Below are 24,937 nucleotides of genomic sequence, written 5' to 3'. Positions count from 1 at the left end.
TGCTGTATTTTGGCTAATTTCTTGGTCTCCCCCAGGGGAACCCACAAAGTCTGGGTACCTCTAGAATCCCTAGGATATCACAAAAAAAAGGACACAAATTTTGCGTGGGTAGCTTATGTGGACAAAAACTTATGAGGGCCTAGTCGCAAACTGCTCCAAATAGCCCAAAAAAAGCCTGACACCTGAGGGGGAAAAGGCCTGGCAGCAAAGGGGTTAATTAAAGGCTCATATTTTATGTCGGGTTTTGGTTTGGTGCATAAATCCATGACATCAAGACAGTCATGTTCAAACTCATCACATACATCACTTTAAGGCAAGGGTAGCAGTGCACTAGGATTCAAAACCTGACAGTGCTTCCATGTTATATTGGTGGAATCAATGATCTGCTGCTGATATTTTGCCAGTCTAGAATTAGCCATCTATTGAGTTTTGATTCTGGTAAGCAAAATCTCAACCGAGTGAGGGACCATTATAGTCAAAGGTTATCCCATCACTATGCTTTCATATCTCGAGAGACTAGCACTGACAGGTTCTTCCACTTTAAGATAACCAGGCAATGGAGCCACTGCAGGATCAAGCGTGACCGAAAAATCAGCCACCGGCTTTTTGTATCACCTTGCATCTGTGTAAGCAGTGACAGAGCACAGATCTCTCTCTCACTGCAAAATAATGTAAAATTCTTTAAGCAATCTGGCATTCCTAGTGCCAGAGCACAACAGAGACTTTCTCCCAGCTGTTGGAAAGCTTTCATGCATTTGTTGTCCCATGGAATTGGATTAAGCACATCTCCGTGCATCATCCTCAGTGAAGGCTTTATCATCATGGAAAAGTTGGGTTTCCACTGTCTACAGTAGCCAACCATTCTCAAAAACATTCGAACTTCTCTTTGCGTCTTTGGAGGACCCATTCGCAAAATGACTTCCACTCTCTCTTTTGACACCTTCCTTGTTCCTTTCTCAATGCTATGTCCCAAATATTGAACTTCTTTTTGACAGTTTTGCAACTTGCTTGGGGACACTGTGGCCCTCATTATGACCCTGGCGGTGTTGCACCGCCAGGGCCAACGGGGGCGGGAGCACCGCCGACAGGCCGGCGGTGCTCCCTTGGGCATTCTGACCGCGGCGCTTTGGCCGTGGTCAGAAATGGAAAACCGGCGGTCTCCCGCCGGTTTTCCGTTGCCCATTTGAATCCCCCATGGCGGCGCAGCTCGCTGCGCCGCCATGGGGGATTCTGACACCCCCTACCGCCATCCTGTTCCTGGCGGTTCGCCCGCCAGGAGCAGGATGGCGGTAGGGGGTGTCGCGGGGCCCCTGGGGGCCCCTGCAGTGCCCATGCCAATGGCATGGGCACTGCAGGGGCCCCCGTAAGAGGGCCCCGCTAGTATTTCACTGTCTGCATAGCAGACAGTGAAATACGCGACGGGTGCAGTAGCACCCGTCGCACCTTCCCACTCCGCCGGCTCGATTACGAGCCGGTTTCATGGTGGGAAGGTCGTTTTCCCCTGGGCTGGCGGGCGGCCTTTCGGCGGCCGCCCGCCAGCCCAGGGGAAAAGTCAAAATACCCGCCGCGGTCTTGCGACCGCGGTATGGTATTTTGACGGCGGGACTTTGGCGGGCGGCCTCCACCGCCCGCCAAGGTCCGAATGAGGGCCTGTATGTCCATTCTCAGCCAAATGATTTAGTAAAGCAATGATGTCTTGTTTGCAGAAGTCTTTTGTCTCAGATGCCACTAGTAGGTCATCAATGTAGTAGACAAGAACTGAATTAGAGGGAATGATCAATGTTTCCAAACGTTTCTTTCAAATCTGATTGAAAATCAAAGGACGTTTATTATAGCCCTGTGGGGCTTGACACCATGCTAACACTTTCTCTTGAAACATGAATGAGAATAGATACTGGCCATCATGGAATATGACAAAGTATGTTGTCTGGATTTGGTACCACAGGACAACATGGGATTACTCTCTCAATAACCTTTCTCAGTCTTGCACAATCTTAAATTTGCCATTCACCTTTTGTGCTTGCTGTGTGGTACATTTAAAATTTGTATTTTTGTTTCCTCCCTGTATTTGATTATTGCTTATTCTACCTGAAGTAAGACTGCATTTGTGCTTCCAATTGGCCACCCTTTTAAAAGGATGACAAGGAGTCATTTTATTTGCTTTACCAAATCCACACCTGTGCTCGGATCAGTATAAGCTCCTTGACCTATACCCTGTGAAACAACCATACTTCTTTGAATGCCTGCATTCCTTCTTAAAATCCAACGCTTTGCACACCGATTTGAATACCAACACCTTGTACTACACCACTATATCCTGGAAGAAACTGACTCTGAAAACCTCTTTGTGTCAGCTTTGTCTGGGCTAACATGAACTTCTCTTTAAGCTTCAGTTGTTTCATTTCCAGCTCATCACTGCAATACTTTGCATATTTCAGGACTTCATCTAAAGACCTAGGGCCTGATTTAGAACTCAACAAATGGGTTACTCCATCACAACGGTGATGGATATTCCATCCACCAAAACCTAATTTGTATTTTATCCCATGGAATTTAGATTTCAGCAGATGGGATATCCGTCACCATTGTGATGGAGTAGCCCATCCGCCAACTTCACATAATCCAGAACCTTTGAAGGAACTCTACCTTTCAGAAAAGTAATCACCTCATTGCATTTAGTCATCACAGGAGGCCAAGGTGCATTAGCTAGAAGATCTTACATTCAGCCCACAAATCGTTTGGAACAACAATGTCAAAAAACGTATTCAAATCAGTCCATAACACCTTTGAAATCTTAACAGATCTTTCATCTTGTGTGTACTACTGCATAGGATTCTCTCTCAATATTGGAAAATTTGTTGTAAATGATGCAAGGTCCCCCCCTACTCCAAGGCACATGCATTTACCCTCCACCTGGAATTTCTCTTAAGCGGTAAGCTGTTGCTTGGTCGTCATCCGGGGAGTCTAAAAGTGACTTTCTTTTCATTTCATTCATTTCTAATGATTTCTTTTTCTTATCATGTTTCTTTGCCAATTTACTTTGCAATTTCTCAGATTCAATCATCTACAAATGCATTTTTCCAATTCAGTAAGGTGCAATTGCACTCCTGAAGAATGCATTGTCTCCATTGATTCATCATCCTGCTTTACCCTGAAGCTTTTCTGCAATGGTTAATTCAGCTAGTTTATCATGTACAACTGCAGCCCTTCTTGTAATCTCTTTTCAGAAATAAATCAATTATTTTGCTTGAAAATGATTTACATAATTTAGGTCTAGACACCCTGTGATTACTTCCTCTAATTCTATTTTTAATCTTGAGACATTCAATTGGCTTTCAGTCTCTGAACCTGAACTAGTACTTGGTGTCTCTGTGTCCTCTGTTTTGGAAGCTCACTAGCAGCTTCCACAAACTATAGTGGAAGAATCCCATCGTCAAACAGGTTTATTTCTCTCTGTGCAGTTTATGTCTTGAAAACAAATCACTTTTTCTCTCCTGATGCTTCCATCATTTGGGGTGGTGTCCACACAACAATCCGGGAACTTTGTGAAGTCGGAAATCTTGTCACTGATGTACCCCCAACAGTCCTTGAAGTTCTGTATTGTCTGGGCTTCTATTGCCTTTGTGACGTGTGTCGCTATGGACTGGGTTGTAGTCACCTTAGTAACAGGTGCTGGTACAGTCAACTCTGAAGCAGTAACACATATGTAGGCATCACTACCTGAGCAGTCCTTACTTGAGTTGGAACATCTGGATTTACTTGCTGAACAACAGGCTATGCCATAACAGGCTGCACTACAATCAGCTGAGTTATAACTGGCCGTGGTAGTTTGTGTTAGTTAGCACTGGCTGTGTAACAACAGATTGTATTTCTTGCAGTTGTCCAGTAATCTGATATGCATTTGGATCAACAGGAGCTGTAGCTACTGTTACATTATTATTTACTGTCTTAGCAGTACGTGCTTCATTTCATGTAAATGGTGGTGGGCGCCCAACTAATAATTCTTCCCAAATGCAGTCTCCTAAATATGTTTCAGAATCTGTTTTTGGTTCAGCCTTTATTCCTGGTTCCCCTTTAATCTTTTTCCTTTTAGGTTTCTTGTGTTTCTCTGAATGCTCATTTTTCTCTTTTGTAATGGTAGGATATAGTCTATTTTCCTCTCCTATATGTTTTCTCTATCTCTGGTTATGTTCATCCAAAACTGTATCTGCATGATTTTGCAAAGCTCACGTTTGGTAATCTTTGGTACTTGTCTCTTTCTCTATCTCTTGCCATCTTCTCCCAGGTGCTTAAGGCTTCAAATTGTGTGGGTCTTAGAGGTGGCTTTATTTCACAAAGAATTTCTCATCATCTGTCTATAAACCTCAAATTAAATGACCCCCCATCTAGAAAAACTCAATGGACCCTCATTTTAGTGAACTTGCCCCATTGACAAAGCTATACACGTTTGTAACCCTTCCTCAATCATCATGGGGTACCCTCAGGAGACGCCTCTTCACCCTCCTGAACAGAAATAGTCACATCACCTCTTATAACATTTCTAATAGTTTTGAATAATTCCATGATTTCAAATTAAATTCAACAAATGGCAAATAAACAGAATACGGAGCTGCAACATTTTGATTCTGTTCCGTGTACGTCAACTTCAGAAAAGCTTTTCTTCCAATCTCAGTACGGCTCAGTAATCCAATACACCAATGACTGTGTAACTTTCTACACAGCTCAACCAATGTTAAGTGCGACATTTACACCAACCGGCCAATTCTAATGCTACACAATGTGACACAAAAACTCACTCCTTGCAGCAGATCACCATCTTCTACAATATGTTCGTTCACAACCAAAGCTTCAGTCCACAGCTCTCTGCAACATAAAATAACATCTTTGCTTCTTCTAAAGAAAAACAATAGATCAATCAACAGCCAAAATTTTAAGGTTTTATATCTTCTGACTTTTCAATCAAAAAGAGTTACACACCCACAATGATGAAATCTTGACCAATGGGAAATCACATAATCAATTTATTATCACCTTTGGGCATCAGATTTCACCACCACTGATCAATATTAGTAAAACCACAACAAATTGTGTTATCATCCCTATGTCAATTGTGCAGTTGACGACTTCTCATGACTTGCACTTCAAATGATTAGCTGACATAAATACCCGAAAATCAAATCTTATTTGTCTTTATATCTCTCCTGGGATCTTGGATTACTTAGCCCGATAACCTCTATATCTTCTTTGACAAAAGCGCATAAGCAACAGCAATGCAAATCAAGGCAGTAACAAATAAGCAATTCTCAATCAATATACAATTCACAAATCACATTAATCATCACAATTGTGACTCATAACCCTATGATACTCACACCTGAAACTGGAATTATCGACTCCGCAATCGGTACCAGTGTTCGTTTCAGGAACCGCAGTCAAACTTCTCAGTCAGTCTTTTAACTCGGCTTTGGGCAATTGGGCATTTAACTACCTTGGGCACTTTTAGTTTTTGCAGCTCCTTTGTCTCAATACTTGAACCTCCCCTCCGCTACCAACTTCCTTAGAGCATTGTTTAATATGTTCCAGTTAAGATCTATGCTTACTATTGGACCCTAGATAATGGGTTTTTTTGGAGAGTGAGCAGGGAGAAGCTGCACATCAAGAACATCAGCAATTAATAATTTATCAAGACATTTCTTTATAGGAGTCAATGATGAGAGTTGGAAGATTTAGAATATTTGTTATCAGTCTTTAGTATCTCATCTTTTATTGCCCCAAAAATATTTTTAATAATCAAAGATCATTAGAATCAGTAATAAACAGAGCAATGCATAATGTGTGTTTTACATAATTAAATTCCTTAGTTTAATCTTACGGATAACTTTGTAAAAGGGAATAATCAATTATTTAGAAGAACACATAAAGGGTTTGTAAATCAGAGTTGTGAAAGCATTACAAAACTCTGTAATATTTCCAAGTAAAATACATTTTAGACAAAGAGTTTCAGAATGAATCTAAGTGTCAAGTTTTAAAAGTCTCAGTGAGTCTGAGAGATATCTCAGAAAGTGTCTGCGAGAAGTCTAGTCAGAAATCTGAAAAACTCTCAAAAGAGTGAAAGAGTGTCTCTCTGAAATAAGAAATCATAGCTCCTACTGTAGAAACATGCACTTCTTTAACAATCCAATATCATAATGTGTAACTTTTTTCTTCCTCTCTGCCACCCTTTCAGCCAATCACTTTTCGATGTCCTCTTGGGAACAGTGCAGCTTCAGTCGACTAAAAACGAATCTATCTAAATAAAGCAGCAATGAAACATTTTATTTATCATGTTCTAACATTGCAACTAAACTACTGGATGTTGGTTTGCACAGTTGTAAAGACTATAAAAGAAAAGTTAATGATTAGTGTAAAGCATATGTGCACATCACATTTCCATTTCCATATACCTTTTCTATGCAACTCACTCATAAAAAATCTTATTTTGTGGTTTCAAACTAAACGTTTTGTTCATTGAATGAACTTATGAACATGTGAAGGCTGAAATAATATATTGTTTCTACACCAAACTATTATTTAGTGTTTCAAACAAAATTAGCAGTTATTCATAATGCATTGCTGACCTAGGCAATAATGACAATCAAGTAAAATATGTGCTCTTTTTTTAAATTGATTTTATTTAAGAGATGCACAATAAAAAAGACATGAATAAAATACATATAAATGAATCCATTCATATTAGGCAAGGAAAGACAGTGCTACAAGATTCAAAACTGTCACAAGTTAAAGTGCAGACATAGTGCAGGCATTTCATCATTCAATATGACCGTCATAAAAACAATTATGTTCTGCCTAGCCATTGTGTTAATGGAGCCCAAATTAGTTTGCCCATCTTCCTGCGGGCATGACCCTTAAACGCATACAATCCCATCTCCAAATATTACATCGAACAGAGATGAGCTAACCATTGATTAAAGGTGGGCGATGCCGGTTTCAACCAATCTGAAGCAATGCAGCAGCGGGCTACAGACATGTCCAAAAATAAGAACTTCTGAGACTGGCCTGCGCACACCTCTCCATCAATCACCAGTAATACAATTTGAGGAGTTATCACAATTACCTGGCGCATAATCCTTGACAACTACTTAGCAATATCAGTAAAGTACCAAATACCTAAATGCACAGCGCGCTCTGGAAAAAGACCATATAAAACTATTTGATAAGTTTTCCATACATTTGAGCCAATCATTGCTGATTTCCAGTGGGATGGTTCTAAAAAAGTATGGAACCCTAGGCAGGAAGAGCATTTTATTAATATTGCAACTCCCCACAATCGTAAGATGCAAATTATTCATATGTTGTAATTCCTTTCTAGTTTTGGCTAATACTGGGGCGAGGTTACTATCAACAATCCGATCAAGATTAGTTGTCAGCCTAACCTCAAGATAGATCACTTGCTCAGCCTTCCTCCTGTCTTCAAAGGATGCCCATCCATTAACCATTATTTGACACTTAGCCTAATTTAGTAAATACCCGGAAACCTCACCAAACTCCGCTGTTGACTTCTCTATTTCTTTTATCGATGTCCCCGAGTCAGGTGAAGTTATGGCTGTATCATTGGCATAAGCCAATATTTAAAAAGTACCCTCTACCATTTCCATGGGAGCAATTAATTTATTGTCGAGCAGCTTTTTTATAAGTGGGTCTATATAAAGTCCAAAGAGCAGAGGTGAACAGGGACACCCCTGTCTTGTGCCCCTTGTATTATAAATAGGCTCAGAGCCCACCCCAGCCATCTGTAATCGTGCAGTGGGGTTCTGATATAAACCCTGGACAGCCCTAACAAAAAAAGTGTCTATGTTACATTTAAGGAGTACTGCCCATAATTACACCCAATTCACCCGATCAAAGGCTTTTCAGCGTCCAATAAAAGTAATGACATAGAGTTGTTGTGGCCTGAGCTGCATCTAACATGGCAATAACCTGTCTCACATGATCGGCAGTCCCTTGCACAGGGATAAATCCATGCTGCCATGGGGAAACCAGGTTACCAACCACTCAGTTCAATCTAGTAGCCAAAACATTTGCATAAAGCTTTGCGTCTCCATTTATTAAAGAAATAGGGCTTTAAGAACCTGGTAGCAGGGGGTCTTTACCTTTTTTTTTTTTTAAAGTCTGCAATAGTAGCAGCCAGCCAGGAGGCTGGAGCCTGAAATCCATCTTGTACCGTCTTAAACAATATCAAAAGTTTGTCTTTCAGTTCACTAAAGAAGATCTTAAAAAATTCCACGGGAATCATATCTGGACAGGAGGCCTTCTCACTGGGCAGGAAACTTAAATCTGCAAAGATCTCCGACGACATAATAGAGGTAGCTAATTGACACCTCTCATCCTCATGTAATCTTGGTCTTGAAGTTTCACAAAGATATTGATTAATACTCTGTAGTAAGTCATAAGGATCTTGGGTTTCCTGCTTATATAACACAGAATAAAATCTTTAACAAACCTTAGCACTGCCAGGTTCCCTTGTACTGTCTGTCCATCTTTATCCTTAATTGAGCTAATAAAATCTTGAGTCACCTTTTGTCTAGTTTTATAAGCCAAAAGCTTACCCACCTTCTCACTAAATTCATAAAATTTCTGCCTACGCGTCTGAGCCTTAATGACATCCTGCTCTAGATAGATCTGAGAAATTCTAGCTTTTACCCCTGCTATTTGATTTAAAACATCTTGCATAGGAAGATTATTCCTAACCAATTCCGTAATCTGTGACTCCAATAGAACCTGCTCAGTGTGGGCCATGCTTATAACTATGGAGCGCCATTTTTCTTTGTTTAAACTGTAGCTTAAAGTTTACCCCTGGATTCCTGCCTTTAGGGCATCACAAACTACCCCAGGAGGAGCAGACCCCAAGTTAACTTTCAAAAACTCTGGTATCTACTTTTTCATGCATGCAACATATGCCTGATCCAGCAATAGTCCCAGATCAAATTACCAACTCTTAGAATGTTGTTCCTTACTTAATACAGAGAATTGTAAAGTAGTCTTGATGGACGGATTTCCTGTGTGGGTAGGAGAAAAAGGTATACCCAGGGTCAGGAGCCTTACAATGCTGCCAGGCATCCACAAGTCAATGACTCTGCACCAACACTTGTAAAGCCTGAAAAACGTTCGGTTTTCTCCCCACATACTGTTCTTGATTCTGCAAGGGGATGCTGCTATCAGTATGTATATTAAAATCCCGACAAATAATTATTGGCAAAGCCCAGGCTGCGAGCTCTATGTAAAGGAAGTTGATAAGTTCCAGCTCATCGAAATTAGATCCGTAATTGAGCACAAAGTAGACCTACATATCCCAATAATACACTCCAGAATCACCCATCGACCCAGTTTGTCCACGGATTTCTTAACAACTTCTATCAAAATACATCATGCTATTACTGCAACACCTTTTGTTGTAGTTCCTTGTGTAGTATGAGCCAATAATTGATACCCAGGAAATTCCAACAGATATTTTTTAGAGCCAATGATCTGCGTTTCCTGCATACAAATGATATCCGCCCTCAGTATTTTTAAGCCATATGCTACAAAGTGCCTTTTTGTGGGGTCATTTAGCCCACTAATATTTATCGTAGCCATACACACATTGTTTCAGTGTCCCATTTAAACCTCTGTCAACAACCATCTGAATCGTAGCAGCACCAATCCTAAATATACAGCATTCCAAACATTGCTCCACTGTGCATCTCCCCCTCAAGCCTTCTCAGCCCGCTACACCCACCCCAATCTAACCCCACAAACCCACACTTTCGCTGACCCCCACCCCCTCAAACCCTCCCCCAGCCCTACCAAATGAGACAACCAGACTGAAGGTCTGTAAGATGTAAAGGCCCCCTCCGCTCAGAAACCCAGAGACCCATAGAGAAAAAAATTGCTTCTATCCTAGGGTCCTTAATTCATACTATCACACAAGATTACAGCTAATTTTAGACACACAGGAGGAAGTCATCAAATAAGAGAATAAATACCATCAAATGCCAGTGGCCACCCACAAAAATGCATAAACGTTGAATAATTAAATACAAACTATGAGATTCTCAGTTAAACTCAATCAATTCAGGGATTGCAAATACTCTTTAGTCTTGACTTCAGAGGAGAAAGCACAGATTGTGCCTTTATAAATCGTCTTAAGACAAGCAAAGTTCAGTAAGTAAGCCTCTGCCCCCTTCTCATGAAAGGGGTTAATCATTTCTCTCAGATGCCAGCGTCTTTCCACCGTGGCATGCAAAGTAAAACCCTCACAATTGATTTTTAAGTCAGGACGGACTTTCTCAAAGACTGCTTGTTGCAACAAATAATTTCCGAAATAAACAATAATGGCCCTGGCTTGTGGCTGATTCACTGTGGCCTCTCCTACCACCCGTTGTTTTTTCAGGTACAGTGGATACCAATGGGTTCTTTGTATCTCTTTCTCCCAGTCCCAGCCAGCCAGCTCAGGAAATGCAGCATTAAATATTTTAACTGTGAAAGCCCTTGCATCTTGACCTTCCGCTCCTTCTTGAATTCCCAAGATACACAAATTGTTGCATCATTGCCGATTTTCAAAATCCTCCATTTTCAACTGAATGTCTGTGAGTTGCCATTCATGCATAGCTGACTGTTGTGCCATCGTCCCCAGTTCAGTCTTTAACGCACTGGTGCGAGTTTCAATTGGAGCGATACGCTCCCCAATCTCTGTACAGGTCTTTGCAATCTTACTTCGTGCAACTTGCAGCTGCTTACTAGCAACCCTGGCTTTCTTATTATCGGCTTGTGTTGGTTTATGCTGTGTCATCATAGTTTGGTAAATAAGGTGCAGATATGGAGGCACACCATCTCCAACGGGGCCAGTGACAATCCCCCGATCCTTTCAATGCATTGTCTGAATTATGCTGAAATTGTTAAGCACTTGTGTAATCCCATGACATCGCTCTTACCTTACTTACAGATTTTTTCTTTTTCATTTTCTTTCTAACTTTGTCCGAGTATATTTTCACAAGATCAGCCTCTGTAGCTCCTTCCCTACATTTTATCACAGTCTGCCCTGTCATAGAGGTTATAGAAGCAATAAAGCTGCTGTGAGACTCTGAATCAGTTGACAAACTAGCACTGGAGTCATCTGAATCCTTGGAATGATCTGATAGCAAAAAAAAAATATTTTTGGCTGAGGTAAACATCCTTTCCTGCCCTATTATTGGAAGCAGCCACATGAGTATTACCAAGGCTTCAAAAACCTTCACTTGCCAGAGAGTGTGTTGGTACTGCCCTGCCATTGCACCTCAGATTCTCAAAGCCTTGTGCTTGCATTGTAGTTTCTACTAAGCTGGAACTCTGCATGGTGCAGCTCTCTCCCTCCCCAATCACAGTTAATAAGCCCTCAAAATTAGGGCTGGGAGTGGAGACCCATGGGCCAGTCAGAATAAGGTCTACTGACGCTATAGTCATATCCAGACATTCATTGCCACCAACACTGATCTGAGAAAGGGTGTTGTTGCTTGCAGAAGACACAAACCACCTTTGAAATCGCCGCATTCCACCAACTCCTGTGACTGCATCGTGCTTGTATCCATAGCCGTCCCCCCGGCTAGGGGGAGAGGGTGGATTATGGGTTGAGGGTTTTTAAACATATCCAAAATAATTGGCCCTCCCCTATGGCGCCCGCCATTCTTAGTCCCAGTCCCAGAGCCATCATCCACAGTTGGTGCCGATTGTTTGTTGCCTAGGGCCCAATGGGTTTTAAGGGCCATTTTCTCCCCAGCGATCCCACTGTTAGAAGTTGCTCCCAGAGACAGGGACTGGGACAGTCTCCGCTCACCACCACCAGGCTTCATTCGATTGCCACACAAATTTTTAGGGACCATAAACTTCACCTGGTACCCATCGCTCAGTGTGGAGCTTTCCACGCCCCTGGGGTCCCAGAAGCCAGTTCAGCTGGCGCAAGTCTGTTCCTTGTCTACGATATGGTAGGCTATACACCACCAAAATACCGAGCAGTACTACTGCATTCACTTCCCGCATATCCGCATTTCATAAAGCTAAAATATGTGCTAAATGATGCCTTCCTCAACTAGAGTCTACAGATATTGTTGCCAAGAGCTTTTTCAACTGCTAAGAAAGCACAAAAATAAAAAATAAATGCATTTCTTTCTCATTTTTTGGGCCTACCTCTTATTTCTACATTTATAAACCTACATCCAATATATTGTTAATTAAAATGCTCTCCCACACCCAAATGACCAAAATCCAATCAGTAGAACTGAAGGTTTGCAATTTCAAAGATTCAGCCTCACAGTTATCTCATCGTGCAAGACCAAGTGAAAGGCAGAATTTCAAGCTGACTGCAATTGTGTGCAGGCCAGATACAGGGACCGGGGTAGTCCCACTGAAAACATTACCTACTAAAATGTAGCCCAAAGAGTCCAGTTTATGATGGAAGAGGCCGTGAAGAGCAGGGAGAGCATCGCATAAATGATTTTTACTACTATAGTACCTTGCTAGTGGTCAAAATGGTATGATATAGGGGTGTGCCCAATCGTAAAGTTGTTCTTTTGTGAAATTCCTTTAATTCATGTGGCTACTTTGCTTACTAGCCTTATTTCACAAAGTTCTCCCAGTGTGGGTTTTCACTTGAAAATGGGACCTTATTGCCCTTTCTACAGCTGCTGTGATAAAAGGATTGCCAGCATCAATGAGAAAAATATTTTGAAGGTATTTTGCAAAAGAATGACTCATTCATTTTTGTGCCAACCCTAACTCATGAGAAAATATTGGCAAATTGCTGGTCATCTCTGTAACACAAAGAAGATGCCGGGCCGCATAAAGAATCATCTCTGTAGTGCGAGGATCCTGTCGGGCAATATGGATAGTCATTGCTGAATCTTCGAGCTTCACACTGGTGGTCACTGAAGGTAGTTGATGGAGTAGCATGAAGTGCAAATCTTGCATGGTCAGTGCAGTGGCTGTAGCATGAAGAGTTGGGTTTACTGAAGCTTTGCAGGTTGCCTGTACAGATGGCAAGAACGTGGTGCTAACAGGCTCAACGTGCTCATGTTTCCACACCAAGGATCCTGGACCTGGTACACACCTCTTAGGGTTCAGAAACGTACTCCAGCAAAGGCCAGCAGGATTCAGGTAGGTCCAGTTGCAGGTCTAGTTGCCAGTTCAGGTGGTAGGTCTAAGCAGCAGGTCAACAAGGCAGATGCAGTGAGGCCTCTGGAGCTTGTTATGTCCCTGCAGCTCTAGCAGGAGGTCAATCAGCTTACCCTCAGTGTCACTTAAGCCTGGGATGGAGGGTGCCGGTCCAGTCTTCCTTCCCAGCAAGTGGGGCAGGCCTCCAACAGCATGGCAGCAGGGCATCCTTCTTCTGTAGTATCCACAGGTCCAGGAATATACTGAAGAATTGGTTCAGAGGATCCAATATTCATGCCTGGTCCCAGCTTTGAAGTGGGAGAAGCTTCTGGAGTTCCCCTGCCTCCATGTAGTGGTTCCAGGCAGTCAGGGGGCACAATAGGCTAGTGTGAAGTCCTTTTTGCCTGAGCTGAGTTTTGCCTTTGAAGTGAGGATGTGGTAGGTGGAAGCTCCTTCCCACTATTAAGTCAGATATGGTCCATTCTGCCAGCACTCTGTCTCTCATTTGTGAGACTGTCTTTGAGCAATACACAAAGGCCTACTACACTTAAGCATGTGACCCGTGAATCAGGGTGCAGGCACCAAATGGTTAGGACTAGACAATGCTAACTTTCTGAAAGTGGCTTTTTCAGCATTGTGACTTAAAATCTGATATTACCATTAAAGAGGTTTTTAAGTTACAATTCCTCAGACACCAAACATGACTTTCCTGCCTGATCCCAATCAAACTTTATCACTTATTAAATGTAACAATGTAACATAATGGGAGATGTTCACCTCACAATAGTGAAAAAAGAATTTGAGAGTTTTTTTACTACCATACCATATAAAACTTAAAGGTGCCTCTCCAACTATTTAAATACAGTGCATCCGAATGCCAGTTTGAGACTGCATACACAGGCTGCAATGGCAGCCCCATAACATATGTAAAAGGTTACTTAAGTGAGGGGCACAATCAGTGTGGCAGGCCCACTGGTAGCATTTAATGTACAGGCTTTGGGTACATTTAGTATATTTTTTTTTAGGGACTTACATATCAATTAAATGTACCAAGTGGGTGTAAGCCAATTTTACCATGTGTAAAGGAGAGAGCACAAGCAGTTTAGCACTGGTTAGCAGTGGATCTTAAGGTAAACAAAACAAAATTCAGCAAAACAGGAGATTTTAAGGCTTTAACTCAAAGGAGGCAAGCCGCCCTGTATTGGCAGTCTTGCAGAGAACCCTGTCAGCCTGGCATGGAAGACCTTTATGAAGTAGCAGCAAAGGGTAACAAGTTTTGTTATCAATGGTTGATACGTCATATCAGTGAGTTACCAGATTTAGAATGTGGTGTAAATGATAGAGGTTTCATATGGAAACCATTCATGACATATAGAATGTTAGATGGATAACAGTGAATTATGGGGATGTTTCTCGCAAAGAAATTCTGAGTGATATCAAATAGGAGAGGAGAGTGAGGCTCAATCGCCTATGATGTCATTCAGAATCACAAGGTGAAAAACATTCCATTATTTATTTTTTATACATCTACAATGTTATGTAATGCATGGCCCCCAAAATCATCTGTTCCTGCTTGCAACATCTACGCAGGGGCAGAGGAGTAATAGGGAGCCATAGATAACATGCCACCTGGCTCTGACCCAAATGTGAAAAAATACATTGTTTACCGTCCTTATATGACCCCCATCACCTTCCCTGCCTTGCTTCTTCCTGCTGTGGTTATGATTTCTGCTTTCAATAGCAGTCATGGCAGACAAGCAACATTGCACCGACAGGCTTTGAGAAATCCCTGTCACCCTGACCTGAAAGGCCTTTATAACATAGCAACGGTGGGTAACAAGTTTTGTTATCAACTGTTGCTATGCTATAGCAGCGATGTACCAAATTTACAATCTAGTGTAAATGATTGAGTCCTCCCATGGAAGCTGTGCATAAAAGATTCTTCTTGTCACTTACAAATAAACATAGAGAATGCCAGGGTTCCTAACCTATAATATAATATCTGATACAAGGTTTGATGGATTAGGTCAAATTATTTTTTCAGCACTGGAAGCTTTGGTCAAATCTATGGAATTACTGTGGTCCATATTCACAATTTGTCCCCTTTATTCCATCGAACTCTTTTGTCTTTCTTCAATGCAGAGGGACCAGATTCTGAAATCATTTGTGTGTTATCCTTAAGTGCTGCTATGGTATTTTATTAATTTGTTTACATTCCCATGGAAAGACCAGTTATGTTTGAGCACACAATCCCAAAAGATTGTTATCTTCTCATCCACAGTCCAGTGCATGCGCTTGTTCTGAGCAGTAGGCAACTGTTGTTTAGCTGTTGCTTTTTTCATAGTGACTCAAATGCAGCTTTAGCGTGCAGATGTAGTCCTAGGACAACCTTTATCCCCTGCACGCCTCTGAAAGAACAGTTGACGTTTAACATGACATTACAATCAAGGTTATTTTATTGAGCGCTGAACTGCCCAAGACATTAGTTGGTTAAACTAGCTTAACAACGAGTTCCAGTAAGTGAATTAATCCGTGCAGAGAAAAAACATTTCCTCCTGGTACACCTCACCACAAGAGCACAGGCTACATCCAATTAGCAGCAACTGATAGTGTCTTTTTCATCATTTTTCATACTTGAGCCCTTTAATATGGTGATCCAATATGCAGAATTCAATCAATAGACAGTGTCTCTCACATGATGTTCCCATTACCATGCATGGCTTTCAGAGTCTCTGCCGCTGTCCTGAAGAACTCATTTGCAGTCTTTCTTTTGCACCTAATTACATTTACTTCATGTTTATCCTTCCTCTTAATTTATCAAAATTGCAGTAAAATAACGGAGACAAAATTGGATTTAGATTCTTAATTTATGGTTGCTTCAAATACTGTTATTACCATAAGTAACAAAGCCTGCAGATGCAAAATGAGCAAGTTGTTTTAAGCAGGCCTACTGGCAAGGTGTATGTGAGACAGGAGAAAGGGTTAAATATAACACAGAACTGCTGAAAAGAACAGCTGTCGCAGTAGTCATGTAAAAGCAAAAACAAGCATTTTTAATTTTAATTATTAACAGGCATTGGAAAGTCAGTAGGTTTGGTTCGAATTTTGAATTAGAAGCACGCCTATTGGCTTTTCCATTGCCTGTTTTATTCTTGAAACCACACACGATGGTCATGGTGGTAATGCTGATGTGTTTATGTTGGTGGTAATGTCAGTGGGAATGGTGTTGGTTGTAATCGCGGTAAATATGGTGCTGGTGTTTGTGGATGAGATGATATTGATAACAGTAATAGTGAAAGTATGACTTAACAAATTGAATGTGTGATAACTGAAGGTCTGATTCGCAAAGGTAAATTTACACCTTTGTGTAAGTTTACAATTTTTTCGTGTTCACAAACGCATGTTTCAAGTAGTAACTTTATGACTGTGGAGTCTGTGCACTTGTTGTGGATACTCCGCACATAAAAAGATAGGACAGTCCGCAGGAGACTCTGCAGTTGTAGAGTTACTACTCGTACCATACCTCTGTGAATATGAAAAATCGTAAACTTACACAAAAGTGTATGTTTACCTTTGTGAATCAGGCCCTGAATGTACCTTTGGGATGTAAAACACTGCCTCATGCATTACAATGCAAGCAATCCAAATGAGACCAAATTGTACATCAATCAGCCAGTGGCTTGGGTGAGAGAGAAATAGTCCTCAGGGTCAAATCCCACTCAGGTAAATGTGCAGTAACCAGACCTAAAATGTATACATTTGTAATTAAAGGTTAATGATATATTTGTTTTATGGCCCAAATGCATACACATAATACTGTTTTCCTATCTTAGCGTCTTCTGCAGATGTGTGACTATTTGTGTACCAATCTCTTTATCTACCACACATGAATATCTAGTGATGCTAGTACCAGTGGTGGAAGGGCAGGACTTGACCTATGTGGCGATCCTGTGTTTCATCCCAATAGGCAATAGGTGATAAGCAATTGAATGTTGTCATTTTACATTAAAGTAGAGAAAAAAAAAGCAATTGCAAGTAAAATAATAGAGGAGGCATATTGTGACTCCACTTTTCACTGCTGTTGTTGTCGGACTCAGTAAACTAGCTTTGTGCTTTCTAATAGTCAGTGTTTTTCAATCATTATTTGAGATAGTATATCTTATCAGTTTGAACAGCCCACGTCTGGAAACTATAGGCCTCATATACATAAAGGCAGGTTGTCAATAGTGGGTCAAAATTGCACGCCAACCTTTTGCAACCAACCTGTCATTTTGTCATGTGACCTATTTACTAATAATAAGGCACGTCTCAATTTATGGCTCCCTGTGATTGGTTATGAACACAAGGATGGTGATCTCAGACCACTGCCTCACCGCCCAATGCAGTTTTGATAGGAGAAGCTATCCAACAGGGATAAACTCACATTTGAGAATGAGTTACCAGCTCCTTTGAGGTGTCAGTAATTTGTCAGTGGTTTGAAATGGCAATTGCGGAGACAAACAATCGGGACACCTCATTATGAAAGCCAAATAGTATAGAACACCCCTTTTTAGTTGCCTCCTACTAACCTTTGTGCCCCTGTAAATGCTGTGATTATGCACATCGCAGGAATTGCAGCCACAAAGGCGCTTTTGCATAATACTCAATTTGTCTAGTTAGATGAGGCTTTTTATCCTGTTAGTAAGCTTACCGGTTTTGAGCAAAGTTTTATTTGGTAACATTCTGTCACCGGAACATGGTACTACCACTGTATAGGATGCAATATTCATTTAAGCTGGATGTTTTGGTGGTGAAGTTGCATTTGTTGTCTACTGGGTTATTTCATATAGGAAAACAAATATATCACTGCTCCTGCAAGAAAGACCTGGCATTCAGGGGACATTGGGCAGTGCAGCAAGTTTATTGCAGTAATGGAGCTGGACCCTGTTAGACCTGCCAGCCTTAGGGTGATCTTCCCACAAACATTTTGCATGCTTTTCCTCACATTTGCTGATCTGCTTGTGTTGACGTTCGGACTCTGGGAACTTTACGAATTCTAACCAGTGCTAAAGTGTGTCCGCTTACATCCCTAAAACATGGTAATATTGGTATATTCACAGTTGGCATATATAGTGTACTTATAAGTCCCTAGTAAAGTGCAGTCCATGTGCCAGGGTCTGTAAATGAAATGCTACTAATGGACCTGCAGCACAGATTGTGCCACCCACTTAAGAAGGCCTTTAAACATGTCTCAGGCCTGCTACTGTAGAGCCTGTGTGTGCAGTTTGACTGCCATGTGGACCTGGAATCTAAAATCCTTTGTGAAGCCTTAACCTTCCCTTTTATTACATATAAGCCACCCCTAAAATAAGCCTTAGGTAGCCCAGAGGGCAGGGTGCTATGTAATTAAAAGACAGGACTTTTAAGTTTTACATGTCACTGTACTGAGAAACTCCCAAATTTGTTTTTCACTACTGTGATTCCTACCCCTCTCATAGGTTAACATTGGGAATTCCTTATTACAGTCAATAAAGTGTAATTCATGATTGAGAAGGAGAAGACGTGCCATGGTTGGTACCTATGGAATTGTACTAATAAGTCCTCTTTAATGGTAAAGTCTGATTTACTATTACAATTTTGAAAATATCACTTTTAGAAAGTTGGCTTTTTCGTGCTCTTGGCTGTGTGCACCTGCAGCCTTTCTCCAATACACGTCTGTGCTAGGGGGACAGCTAGTTTTCTACATTCCCTATAGACAACCTCACACAAAGGAAGGGTAGGTGTGACTGACATGGAGAGTGGCCATCTCCATGTTAAAGGAAGGATGGGAGGGAGGAGCTGACACTTACACCTGAATAGACAATGTCCTGCTCCCACACAAAGGACTGCTTAACCCCCTTTAGTGAGTCTGGAGCCAGGGAGGAACTTGGTGCACTTCAAAGACCCCTCTCCCAAAACAAGCTGCAATGGCACCTGGACTTTGCTTACTGCAAGTCTTCCCCTGCCAAGTGGTGCCAATCCAGTTCTGGGCCCTTGGCAGTGGGTATGAGATGCTGCACCTACAAAAACCTATGCATCACCGTCATTGCTCTGGTTGGAAACTATGCATCTCCTACAATGCCAATACATTGCCACTTCAGGAGACACCACATTACCGGCTGCATGGCTCAACAATGACACATCACCTATGCCTGACGAGTTCATCAGCAAAGCATTCCTAATTGTGCAGTTCAGAACTGATGCATCGCCTACATCTCCAGGATCGGTGACAATGCATTACTCCTCGCATCCTCCCTTGACACATACCCTAACCAAGGTACTGAATTCAGCAGGCCAAGGCTGGTACCTGTATCTGATCCGCGCTCCATCGCGGTCAGCCTATGCTTTCAGATTTGACCCGGTCAAGCGCGACCAAATAGCCACAGTTGGTGCTTTTTTGTTTCTAAGCACTGTATCTGCAGATATTGTTTAACAATGCATATCTCAACTTCTGCTTATTGGATTGTTGTCAATGTTGTCTTGGTTTGTTCATTAAATTAAGCTCTATTTGTTAAACATATGTGGTACCTTTTTGTGTGAGGTTTTCACTGTTTTACAGTCATAATTGTTGCACAAATATTTTACACATTGCCTCCTAAGTTAAGCCTGCTCTGTGCCAAGCTACCAGAGAGTGAGCATAGGTTAATTTATAGTGTGTATCTGACTTACCCTGAATAGGATTGTGATTCCTGCTTGGAAAGGGTGCATACCTCTGCCAACCAGAAACCCAGATTCTAACAGACCCATTGGCTTGTTTCAGCTTTTTCCAAGGCCTAAACAGAAAAAGCATACTTCCTTCTTCCTATTGCCTTATCATTTCACAGAAATTCTTAATCCATAATGTACGGTTCATAAACTAATTAATAAAAAATGTGTCATAATCAGGAAGAATATATATTCTTTACAATTGTCTATCATGAAAACTGTATTCATTGTCAAATTGAATGTTCCACTTAATTCTGGTGCCCAGACTGCTAGCTGATTATCTGAAAAAATGGTTTATATTCACAATATGTGGAATTTTGGTGGTGTGAATAGGTTTCAAAGTCATTTAGTCCAAACATGATCACCTTAACATTATCACCTTTCGTTTGGAACCAATTTCCTCTGTAAACCCAGAAACATCTGTTGAAGAGATGTTCAATCATCATGGTAATATTTATTAGATAGCCGCTTGGTCTAAAGTTTGGAATTATTCTAGGTACATAGAACTTAGATTTTTCATTGTCAGATAGTTTAGTTCTGTAACTGCATAGATAGAAAATAAGAAAGATGATAGTACTGACATGGATCCCCCTCCACTTTGCACAGGCCCATGTACCCAGTTGAGCAACAGTGCTCTTTTGTTATAGTTTGTGATTCTTTGGTGCAGAATGATTGGAACAAATCTTTCTCTTATCTGCCTAATACTGGTGTAATATATAATCACTGGATGTTCACTGGATGTCGCTGTCCCTAGCAATGTTTTTGGAGTACGGTTCCCAGACTTGGCTTAGCCCACCTGGAAACATTGCCTTTTAGAAAGATATCCCCTTTACTAAGAAACTTACAACATCCATGACTACTGTTATTCTAATGTAAATAGTGAGGGCAAGAAATCTGGCAAGCAGGTGATATCTGGGTGGTTATAAAGCAGGTTTTAAATATAATCTCAGGACAACTTCCTTGTATAATCATTTTTCTCTTTGATAAAAGGATCACTGACTAGAAAGTATGACGGCTGGCCAACATTTGACAACTTCTGAACATCTCTTCTGTTCAGTTCTTTGACTTTTTAAGATTGACAAATTACTCTTGTTTCTTGGAGATCGAGTACCTATCATCAGTGCCTCAGAATGACTACCCGACTGCAGTCTGAGACAGGTAGCCTTTTAAGCATCGGGATCAGCTGGAAACGAAGAATGTAAAGCTATTCAGTTTAATTGAGTTTCCTTTGGCATCGTAAGTTGGCCAGGGTGTAGCACAAAGACCATCTGTCCATAGCAGCGCCTCAGAATTCATCTGAGAAGTTCCTCTGATCTGAATAAAGGATGCACACACCCTGCCTGCTTGTCTGTCTGTCTGCCTTCCTCTCTCCATGTTTGTCCATCTCGCTTCTTAATTATTACTGCATCTGTAACTGTAAAATAAACATTATTAAACGCCGTCTATTTCTTTACAGGGCTTTCAGAAATATGTGGAAGATTTTGATCCTTATAGCATGGTAGGTGACCGAGTGAAAGAGTTTGGAGTTGCATGCATGTTTTGTATATTTTTTGTCACGGGTGCGATTTTATTTAATCTTAAGTGAGTACCGCATTGTGGTTGGTATTGTCGTGTATCTAATATTGAAGCATGAAAGAGTAGTGCGTTTCTTGGAAGATATTTTTAAAAATAAAAACGAAGTTGCCGGTACACTTGAGATGATCCCCATTAATTGCAATTGCCGGTCAAATTTGAATGAGCTTCTTATATAATAAGGTAGCCAAATAGATGATAACTATGCTCATACCATCAGCTCCCACTCTGCTGAACGGTTCTTTATGTGCAGCGCCTGTTTTTTATGTGAAACTAAAACTGAAAAACATTTTAGGGTATTTTACCAGGTGTTTTGTGTTTAGTTGGGTTTATTTAGCAAAATACCATAGTGTAAACACCCTGATTTCAAAGAGAAATTATTGTATGGTCCCTTTTGAAATACGAGTTTCACCATCATAATGCCAGCCCCCAAACCACCCTGCAGAGCTTTACCATTGTAAGGGCCGCTAGGATTAGGCAACAAGGCTGTATGATACATGGTTATCTAAATCATGTGACAAAACGTCAATTAATGTGGCACACTCGCTGGCAATATTTTTTTCATCCATTTGAGGTTGAAGCATTATTTATGGTTGGGATGCTTAAACTCAAGAGTCCACTTGTCTCATTGTTGTCGGTTTCAAAAATTGTTTTACAACCAGAGGCAGTATAAAGACCTCCAGCAAATAATTATTTAGGGTTATTCACACTCTTTACATAAATCATGAAAGTACTGAGCAAAGTTTGCTTTTGTGCCAGGCCCTGAAAAATATCACTTAGATCAGCTCTAGGGTCAGCCTGTCCATGAAAACAGTTTCTTTACCCTGTCCTGCATTGCTAACAATCACCAACAATAAATATTCTAGAATGCGGCTTGTTTGATGTTGTCAGCATGGGGGGGTTCAGATGTATTGTGGCATCATTCACTGTATGCCGACTTTAAATATAGAGTGGTGGCAAACAACCAGAATGCTTTCAAACCACCATTTGTCTACCCATTGTAACAGTCTGGTATAGCAGTTAGAGTTGCAAACTGTGGACACATGTGCCAATCAATGTCTGCCTTTCCCTTTTCTGCTCACCTCCCTGGGGACCAGAGGCTCGTGTGATACCAAAACTGAGATTCTCTGGGGTCTCATGGGCAGAAATGGAGATTACAACTACTATCTGGCATAAAGTACACTTCCAAATGCTTCTTAACTATTTCAATGTTACTGAAAATGAGAGAAGCTGAACTAAGAACAGCTCGAGACACAATCATTGCCCTGATTTGAAATGCTTGGAGCGCGACTAAAAGTTGTAATTTAAAACAATTTGCCTTCATACTTCATATACGACGTCTAACGTTCCTGGTTTTTAGTAGTTGTGGTATAAAGATACAAAGTGCTAATTTTACATAACCACTCATCATGCCAAAAATAATGAACATAAAAAATTCCTTCATACAGAGCTCGTTGAGGCTTATAGAAAATATTGACTTATTAATTAGATGTTCTTGAGATACAGAGGATGTTCTATTTCTTGTGATTATTCTGTAATCTGGTTATGGTAACCATGCAAGTGTTTTGATCATTTGTTTCTTCTTTTTTTTAATATTTGTTCGGTCCTCATTTAGTTTACTCATGACCAGATCTCAGGAAAGGATGTCCGACTGTTACGAATCAAAAAGGTAAATATGTTTCTTTAATTGGCTCCAATCATGTGCTTTTACTTTGTATTTGTTTATGACTGTAACATTGTGTATGAACCATACTGTTTCCCTCTCAAAGTCGGAATCTATATATGGCAGTTGGAACTGATGTATTCTTTTGCGAACCCTTTAATGTCCGTCTTGGCGATGGAGAGCTTTACTCCGTTGACATGAAGGACATCCTGCCCGACAATTTTTTAGTTGTTTGCCGACCCAGTGGACAACTCGGTATATTGACATTTATATCAATGAAGAAAGCCTTCTGTAATACGTCGCTTAGCTATTATAAATTAAATCATTTGCCTGGATAGAGGAGAATAGTTGTTAAGTAAATGTGTTTCATCCTATAACTCAAACATATGCAGTAAATGATTTCCTGATTGTAGTAGACCTGTGGTGTTGTGAGAGGTTGGAAGTATGCATGAATGGGTGTATGTAGCTAGCTGGAGAGCAGTGGAGTACTGAGACTAGAAATGTTAAACTTTGCTGTTCGTCTGCCTTATGGCAGTTCCTCTCAGTGTATGATTTTTTTTTACAAATGGTAGCCTAAATCATGATTGCGATCAGGCAAACTTTTCAAAAGTTTTATATTTTTCAAAAACAAACTCCCAGAGTGACAGTTTGATTTTGACAAACATGAAACTAATGACTCCCACGCCCTAGAAGTTTTCTCCCACGGAGTTGAGGGGTCACTCTAGTTTTTTTCCTGTCTCTTACCGCCAGGTTCTTCCTGGTGACAAACAGAAAAAAATATTTACACTGTGTACTTTATTTTGGCAAATGGAGCAATCTCCTTTCTCCAACATCCCCCTCTCTGTCGGTTCGTTGAGCCCCCAGTGGTTCCAATGGAGTACTGATGACGAGCCAACTCTAAATGAGGCAGGTAGACCATCAGTTTGGCAGGCAGTGTACTCCACCACATTTACAAAAGAATACTTTGTCTACCAAACTCTAAATCAGACCCTTTTCAGAGACATAAAACACACCTCTTTTTCACATGCTTGTTAACATAGCTATGTTACTTCCTTGTATATCGCCCAATCCTTTTACATACAGTAGTTTGGCCCATCTGTCCCTTGTTTTCTAACAAATAATCAAGCACAAGTAAAGCTGTAGGAATCATGGTGACCTCGTTGAATTATCCTTCGTGTGACCCATTGCTCCCAGACTGTGATGCTTCTTTGGTGTGGGTCAGTCCTTTCTGCGGGAATACTGACCCCCAATTTGCACCATGTTTCTTCTCTGAGGGTTAAGTCCTGTTCCTAACTTATTACCCTCATCTCCCCTGTGTTTTGGGTACACCAGCGTGTCAGCATCCTTTCAACTCCTTCTAGGCAACACTAGAAATTCAGCATGGCAGAACTAGCTATAACACATATTGAATCTGAATCTTGAGCATCATCAAAACTATTAAAGCATTAACCCATTTGTAAGGCAGAGGAAATCCTTTGTTAGCTTCCACAGCAACAGCATAATTGAGATGAGCACAACACAATGTGAAACATTTACAAACAAAGAATCACAGACTAGTGTTTGCTACTGGAGTAGAACTTCCAGCGAAAGTGTCCTTCAGAATGATAATTTAGGTACAAGAAAAAAGTTTCATTCACAATACTCACTCTCTAAGGAAAGTAATTAATTGCATCACAGTGTCTTGTGTTCTGTGAAGACTGCCGGGAGAGTAGACATGCAGGGGGACATTGATTGAGAGGGGTAATGAGTAGGAGCAAGATGAACTGAACACCAAGAACAGCTTCCATCTTAAAAAAATTATGTGGCTACAAAAACGTG

At 40.9% G+C, this 24,937-nt stretch overlaps 1 protein-coding gene across 2 annotated transcripts in view; it reads left to right on the top strand.

The window, feature by feature from the left end:
* USH1C (USH1 protein network component harmonin) overlaps window positions 1–24,937 on the top strand; it is a 605,394-nt gene that overhangs the window by 505,318 nt on the left and 75,139 nt on the right. For both annotated transcript variants that reach the window (XM_069223746.1, XM_069223747.1), the window contains 2 exons: window positions 21,341–21,382; window positions 23,072–23,125. In XM_069223746.1, the coding sequence (XP_069079847.1) occupies window positions 21,341–21,382; window positions 23,072–23,125 (96 nt within the window). The remainder of the gene's footprint in view (window positions 1–21,340; window positions 21,383–23,071; window positions 23,126–24,937) is intronic.

Source organism: Pleurodeles waltl, chromosome 3_1, assembly GCF_031143425.1.
Source record: "Pleurodeles waltl isolate 20211129_DDA chromosome 3_1, aPleWal1.hap1.20221129, whole genome shotgun sequence".
Classification (NCBI taxonomy): domain Eukaryota; kingdom Metazoa; phylum Chordata; class Amphibia; order Caudata; family Salamandridae; genus Pleurodeles; species Pleurodeles waltl.
This window is presented reverse-complemented; position numbering and strand designations above follow the sequence as displayed.